General features: G+C 39.7%; 1 protein-coding gene across 1 annotated transcript; it reads right to left on the bottom strand.

Moving 5' to 3' along the window:
- Positions 1–676: 676 nt before the first annotated feature.
- Positions 677–7,017, bottom strand: LOC309701977 (actin-related protein 2-A). Its single transcript, XM_082526328.1, has 9 exons — positions 6,819–7,017; positions 5,704–5,814; positions 4,397–4,555; positions 4,167–4,296; positions 3,906–4,042; positions 3,642–3,791; positions 3,411–3,556; positions 3,181–3,313; positions 677–2,514 (listed from the first exon to the last, which is right to left on the bottom strand). Exons 1-9 carry the CDS (start codon positions 6,864–6,866, stop codon positions 2,344–2,346), a joined length of 1,185 nt encoding a protein of 394 aa, XP_082382454.1. The 5' UTR covers positions 6,867–7,017; the 3' UTR covers positions 677–2,343.
- Positions 7,018–7,352: the final 335 nt, after the last annotated feature.

Genomic DNA, 7,352 nt, shown 5'->3' with positions numbered 1-7,352 from the left:
GACCCTCCTTTCCAAAAGTCAGAGCAGAGCTTGATACACATCAGACTAGGTAACACATTTCTCATCATCTGTTGTCCAGTTTGAATTGTAGCCTCAGTTTTGTGTTCTTAGCAGACAGGAGTGGCACCCGGTGTGGCCTTCTGCTGATGTAGCACATCTGCTTCCAAGGCCAGTGTGTTGTGGATTCAGAGATGCGCTTCTGCATACCTTACTTACTTACTTACTAAGCAATCTGGCCTATTCCTCTCTGACTTCAGGCCTGAACAAGACATTTTTACGCAGAGATCTGCTGCGCACCGGATATTTTCCTTTTTTTTTCAGACTGTACTCTTTAAACCACAGAGATGTTTTTGTGGGAAAATCCTAATAAATCACCAGTTTCTGAAATACTCAGACCAACAACCATGACACATTCAAAGCCACTTAAGTCACATTTCTTCCTCATTCTGATGCTCAGTTTGAAGTTTTGCAGGTTGTCTTCATCATGTCTATATAGCTGAATGCATTAGCTTGCTGCTATTTGATTGGCTGATTAGTTACTTGCAGCAATGAGCAGCTGAACTGGTGTACCCAGTTAAGACAGTGTATGTACCCAATATTATATATATGAGAGAAGTAACAGGTCACATTTTGCATCATTTTTCATTGCTTACAGCAAGGAATATGTACAATAAAAAACAATTCTGTTTGACATTTATTAAAAAACAAAAAAAACAAACAAACCCACAGATAAATTCTTTACAGGGTTTTTTTTCCACTCAGAACATTCAAATGTTCAGCCTGTATTTGCCAGTCCATTGAACATTTATTTTTACAGATAATAAGAAGAATCTCTCAGAACGGGAGGAGCAACAAATCAGGAATCAAACTGGGACCGAGGCAAAATGAGCAGCACCAAAGGGCGGAAACACAGGTGTTATAACAAAGGCCAAACTATAAATACACTGAGAAGTGACAAACAGGTGAGGAACGAGATGCAGGTGAGAGTAACACACAATCAGTCACAGTCGGGGCTTTGGGGAGGGCAGACTGGAAACTATACTAACATTCACAGTTAAACAGATAAAAATAACCCCAGAGACCTACACAGACCCGCATACACACTGAACAAGTCAGGAGTAAGGAAACACAAAGGGAGGAACAACCAGGAACCCTCGGGAGGCTGCCACTAATAATAATAATAATATACATCAACCAAAACTAAGATTAAAGTGCAGGGAAAAAAGCACAAAAGACCTAAACTAATAGTTTATATGAGCCAATAATAAAAGTTAAACTTTTGATAATAACAATAAGCTAACACCACCAACCATATAAACAGAGTAAAGAAAAGAGGATCCCTGTGATTAGATGCCAAGCTAGCCAAAGTAAAAACTAGGCAAGTTTTGTGTTTGAGGAAGATCTTTGACTGTAATCTATTTTTGATTAAATCAAGTTTAGCGAGTAAACTTTACTGACAAATATTTCTAAGAAACAGTAGCAAACAGGTTACTGTTTGGTTGGCATAATGTGGAGTCCCAAAATGAATTAGTAATAGAGTTTAACAAAATCATTTAATTTCGGCTTTACATTTACGTCATTTTTATCCAAATATTCATGTTTTTGTGTTATAATAGCCTTGTGAGTATTGCACAAGAATAAATTAGGTCTCAGTTAAGATAAAATGTTAAGTTTTTTTCTGTATTTTTTAAAATGGTCTTCAACAATAGTCCTCCAGACTTTCTAAAGGTTTTTCAAAGACTTCCTTTCAGGGAGGCATGTGACTGGCATGTTCAGACTGTGCTGAAGAATAAAGGTGGTCACACCAAATGTTGACTTTCAAGCCTTATAGAACTTTAATACTTTGTTTTGGCCTCCTTTTCTGAGTTTGTATATACATTTGCACATGTTTCAATACATTGCTGGATCTATTTCCATTTTTTCAGTAACATATAAAAAAATGAAGGGTGACTCAAAACTTTTGCACAGTACTGAAGCACAGATCTATTAGTTTTAAAAAGGTTAAATAAAACATAAACTTGCTATTAATGCAACAAATAAATTCCTGAAATTTTTTAACTTTAGTCATCAAAGTTTCATCAAACGGTCCAAAGAACATGACCTGGATAAGCGAGCACCTACACCGTCCAAAAAACTGTTATATTTAGAACAGTATGTAGAAGCTGAAAAAACCTAAATTGTGTTTTTAATGATAAAACTTGTAATTTTGCTCAGTTAAAACTGTTTTGAATAGAGATGAGACTGTGAGAGGTACGGAGTTAATATTTAAAAGTACAAAACCTAGTTCATATTTTCCTCATTTTTAATTTGTGTTTTTAAAATTCTGTTTAACTCAGTTTTATTTTATCTGACTCCACCTCCCAGCTTCTGCAGCACTCCCAGGCCTTTCTCCTGGTATTCTTGTCTAGTCATCCAGAAGGATTCTTTGTCTTTCATGATGTTAGCCAGCACAGCACCGCCCATGAACACCATGTGTTTTCTCCTGGGAGGGTCCTCGATTCGGATCTTGAACTTCTGCAAGGGTGAAGAGAAAAGTCAGGAGAGGTCATTAAAACACAGAGCCCTGATATATAAGTACAACAATTCTTTCCTTTAAGCCTTTTTTTATATTCTGTGCTGCTACGAAGAAAACTGCTAAAAGAGAAACGACCTCAGTAATGAGGTTAACAAAATAAACTTTCAATTTCTAGATATGTATTTAATTAATATGACAAATGTCACACTTTATTGGTTTGGCTTTAAAACAACAAAAAGTAAATGCATTTTGGTATTTGTAATAAAATAGCCCAAACTTATTTTTAATACAAAGAAAAAGAGATAACATAACCTTAAATGTTGCAGAGCGTCAAATGTGGAATTCAAACTGAGCTTTTTCTAAACTTTTAACTCATAAAGATATTTAAATTCAGAGAGTTAATATCACAGCCAAACTGGACCTGCTGTGGAAAAACCTGCATGCAAGTAGCCCTCAGGTTCAGTGAATAAAACAGAGCATCTATATGAATGCCTGGTGACATTTATTAAATAACTGGAAAATGTATTCTATAAACATTTCGTCAGCTCATGATACAGATGACACTGATCATCAGTAACATTATATTTATGCAAATGCACTGAAGAACGCCTTACAGGCTCTTAATCGAATCCATTCTCTACTGACATTAATATGAAAGCTCTTACTGATAGTTTCTCAGTGTCTCCCTTGAGCACTCTTTCCAGGTAGAGCTGCTTGATCTCCCTCTCGAGCCTGGATGGGAGGCCCGGGTACATGGTGGTCCCCCCGGACAGAACAATGTGCTTATAGAAGTCGGCCCTGGATGGGAAAGCAGACGAGAGACGGACCTGATCAAGGCGTGTTTGCAGTAGTTCAGCTTCATTAATTAGAAAAAAGGGAGGGAGGAGGATTGGACCTGAGGTCAATGTCTGCAGCCTGGATGGTGTTAAACAGCAGCTCGGCTACTCCAGCTCCCTCCACGTTGATGAGATGAGGCTGGAAAAGAGCTTCAGGAGCCCCGAATCGTTCTCCGCCCACCTTCACCTGCCTGCCATCAGGAAGCTGCACAAATGAGAGGAATCGGTTATTTTTTCTGCCGTTTCTCGACTTTAGGAGGCAGAATAAATTAAAGCTTGCTCCAACGTACTGTGAATGTCTCCACCAGGTAAGTGGTCTCTGTGGCCAAATGCTGCTCTTGCTCAATGTTGTATGCCACATAGCAGAGCTTCTCCTTCAGCATGCGCACGGTCTCAAAGTCAGCAGTGTGGTTGAAGGCGTAGCCGCGAAGTAGCAGGAGCTGATGGGAAGAACATTTTTTTCACACATATGTTTGCTGTGAAATTGTACATATACTTTCCTTACACTAAAAAAAACCCAACTCTTTGCCCGATCACTGATCTTTCCAGCTCACCTTAATGAGGTAGCGTGTGACATCACGTCCTGCGATGTCCAGCCTGCGTGTAAGGTGGGGCAAAGAGAAGCCCTCGTACACTGGACAGATGTGGGTGACGCCGTCTCCTGAGTCAACTACAACACCGGTAAGCAAACCTGTGGACAGAGTCATTTAACAAAGCGGGAGTTAAAACTGACCAAATATCCAGTCAATTGCACCGTTAACAGCAGGTCAGGATTTAAACCCTTTATTTTTGTGCAGCGTGTCGCGCCCTCTCACCCTGAGCGTACAGAGTGAGCACGGCCTGGATGGCCACGTAGATGCCGTAGAACTGGTACTTCTCAAACATGATTTCAGCGATTTTCTCGCGGTTTTTGGTCGGGTTCATGGGCGGCTCAGTCAGTAGGATCTTGGATAGAAAACATACACAAACTCAATAATAATCTAGTCCTTGTACAGTTTTTTTTTCCATTCATTTCCGTCTTTGTCTGTCTTACACGGGTTCATACCTTGCATTCTTTTGGGTTGATGTCCAGGCATTCTGAGCCAAAGGTGTAGTCCCACAGGTGGAGCATGTCCTCCCAGCAGCGCACCATGCCATTCTCCATGGGGTAGGACATCTCTAGCATGGAGCGACACTCACTGGCCTCTTCTCCCACCATTAGGTCCTGGTGGAAAAGATGACAGGGACAGGAAATGTTAATGGTTTTGTTTTTGCTCTTCTTTGTCTGACCTACAACAAAGTATAGGTTTAATAAATAATAATAAAAAAGCATCAGTTTGATTTTTGTTGCTTCTGTTGAAACGTTTTAAATATACTGTATAAAATATTAAGTTACAAACATGCACATCCATACACAAGTACAAATATAAGACAGCTATCCTGGGAAACCTGGTGTTTCAAGTGAACACTAAATAAAAAATCTATGAAAATGTGATGTTTATTACACAACAGCTTGCCTTAATTTGTTTACTTATTTATTTGTACCAATGACCTTTTCATGCTTTCTCTGCTCCGATCCTGCAGGGATTATCAGGTTAAAAGGTCTGAATGATCTCAGGTTACACGAGTCTATGAACTCAACAGTCTCAGCATCTTAGGAAGCTAGCAGGTGTGCACTTCTAAGACGCTTTAAGCTGAGACACAGGAAGTTGATGAGAACCAGAGATACAGATGATCAAGTCTCAGGATGTGTATCTAGATCTTATAGATGGCTACACCAATCAGCTGCAGCATTAAAACCATACAATTTCTTTCATTTATCGAGTCAAAGGTCGCTGGAGCCTATCTTAGTTGTCACATGGTGGGACACAGGGTACACCCTGGATATGCCACCAATCTGGCACTGGGGTAACAAACACTCCACATTCAGAGGCTCCAGACACCACTGTGCCATCTCGAACATTAAAACCACCTGAGTAATATAGTGCAGGTCCCTGTATTGCTGCCAGAAAAGCTCTGACTTTTCTAGACGTGGACCTTGAGAGTCCTGTGGGTTACTGGGTGGGACCATTGTGGTTGTAGTCTATGTTTTGGCTATTTATTATGTTCTTAGTAGTAGTTTTTGTAGTGTTGCAGGGCCCCTTATCCTTCTTGGGAATGCTGTAATGCTTCGACACCAGGTTTCTCAATAGAGCACTAAACTGTAACAGGATGACTCACCTGGTTTTAATGCTGTTTGCTTTTAATAGAACTCTGCACACAGTAGATGTAATTTCCCCATTTCCCTTTATTTCATCTTTTTTTAATGCTCCATTCTGACTTTAGGTTAACTGAAAGACCCATGTGTAGTCCTTTCATTTACATCAATCTTACCTTTATCTCGATGTTGCCCACTCTGGCGGATGATCGTATGATTGGCCGGCCCACCAGGGCCGGGAAGATGTGCTTTGGGAAGTTGGAGCCGGCAAAACCACACTTGACAAACTGCACAGGGATGTGAAAATGAAACTGAGAGCCAGTTTGTGTTTGTGTAGCCCTGCATTAGGGTTAAACGTATTAATTGTACTCTTGCACTAAAAGCCTTTTGTGCAGGTAAAATTCCATTCATAAATCAGGTTTGTTCCTTTTAATCTGATGCTGGGATTAATCTGCCTCCAAGGACCTGACCTAGAGTGTATTACTGTAATGCATTTAACAAATTGTTTCTTATTTAACAGACAGTGGCGAGAGCAATTTCATCACGTTTACTGGCACTCATTTGGAAAGCACACACACATTGCTTTCCAAATGTATGTGTGTGTGTGTGTATATATATATATATATATATACACATATATAATTTTTATTTTTTTTACGCAGCCTTTAAACAGCAATAGATTTACCAAATTTCCCATGCTTTCCTAACTGCTATAACTACTCCTACTACACTGTCTTAACTTGTCCATGTGGGCACAGACACACATTCCTTAGCCTGGAGGGATGCAATGCATTCCTAACAGGGGTAAAAACATGACTGTTTCTGGTTGCAGCAGGTAAAGTCTGTCAATGCGCATCTTCCTCCGGAAATCAACCACTGAGTGCCACTTCTGTGATTTTATCTCCTCTGATAAGTCTCTCTTCCTGGTTTTTGTCCAATGTCTGCTCACTTCAAAGCACCACAGCCATTTATGGTGGTGTGCGCATTCTGAAGGCAGGAGTGACAAGTCCAGACAGATGTGGAATCACACAGCAGTGCACTTTGTCTCACACCCAGGACTTCTTCACATATTTGCCATTAAATGATCCAGATGATTGACAATAAAACAAATAAGATATTTTGATGCAAAAGGTTACTTTGCATCAAGATATCTTAAAAAGACATGCAGTTAACATGATTAGTAATATTTTTCACGCTAAAACTAAATGCTAATGGAAAGAAAAATAAAAGACAACATCCAGCACTGTTAACAGGATATCTGACTATGTGGTAATATGACTGTTTGACTTACCCCTGTCCCATTGTCACTGACCACCACTTTCCTCCCCTGGCTGTCCATTCTTAATTAATATTGCAAAAATCAAAATACCCCCACCCGTCTGCACAGGAACCTCACTGACACACAGCCGATTGTGTGTTATGTGCAGCCCTAAGATTGCACATAAGTGTAGCAGTGGCTAAAAAGTGACAGGTCTGTTTTGCTGCTCCTTCTGGTGTGGGTGGGATTACTGAGCGTGACAACACCCATTTTTGTGGTCAGGCAGGAAGAAGAACTATTCTACACTGTGTTGTTATGAGATAAGAAAAGAGGAATTTACACAAACATGTGACTGACATTTTGCACATTTTGCATTTCACTTACCTCTAAATGTCCTTTAGTCACAGCTGAGGAAACGTTTCTGTATATGTTCACTTCGAGGTTGGTAAAGAACTGTTTGTTTGTTGTTTGTTTGTTTTTGTTGCTTTGTAGCATAATACTATACAATATGTTGGAGGTCTGATATTTATTAAGTTGTACTATATACCATTCGTTCATTTTTTTAAA

This window comes from Aulonocara stuartgranti (genome assembly GCF_965226115.1).
Source record: "Aulonocara stuartgranti genome assembly, chromosome: 3".
Lineage (NCBI taxonomy): Eukaryota > Metazoa > Chordata > Actinopteri > Cichliformes > Cichlidae > Aulonocara > Aulonocara stuartgranti.
Note: the sequence above shows the minus strand (reverse complement) of the source record. Positions and strands in the feature narration are given on the sequence as shown.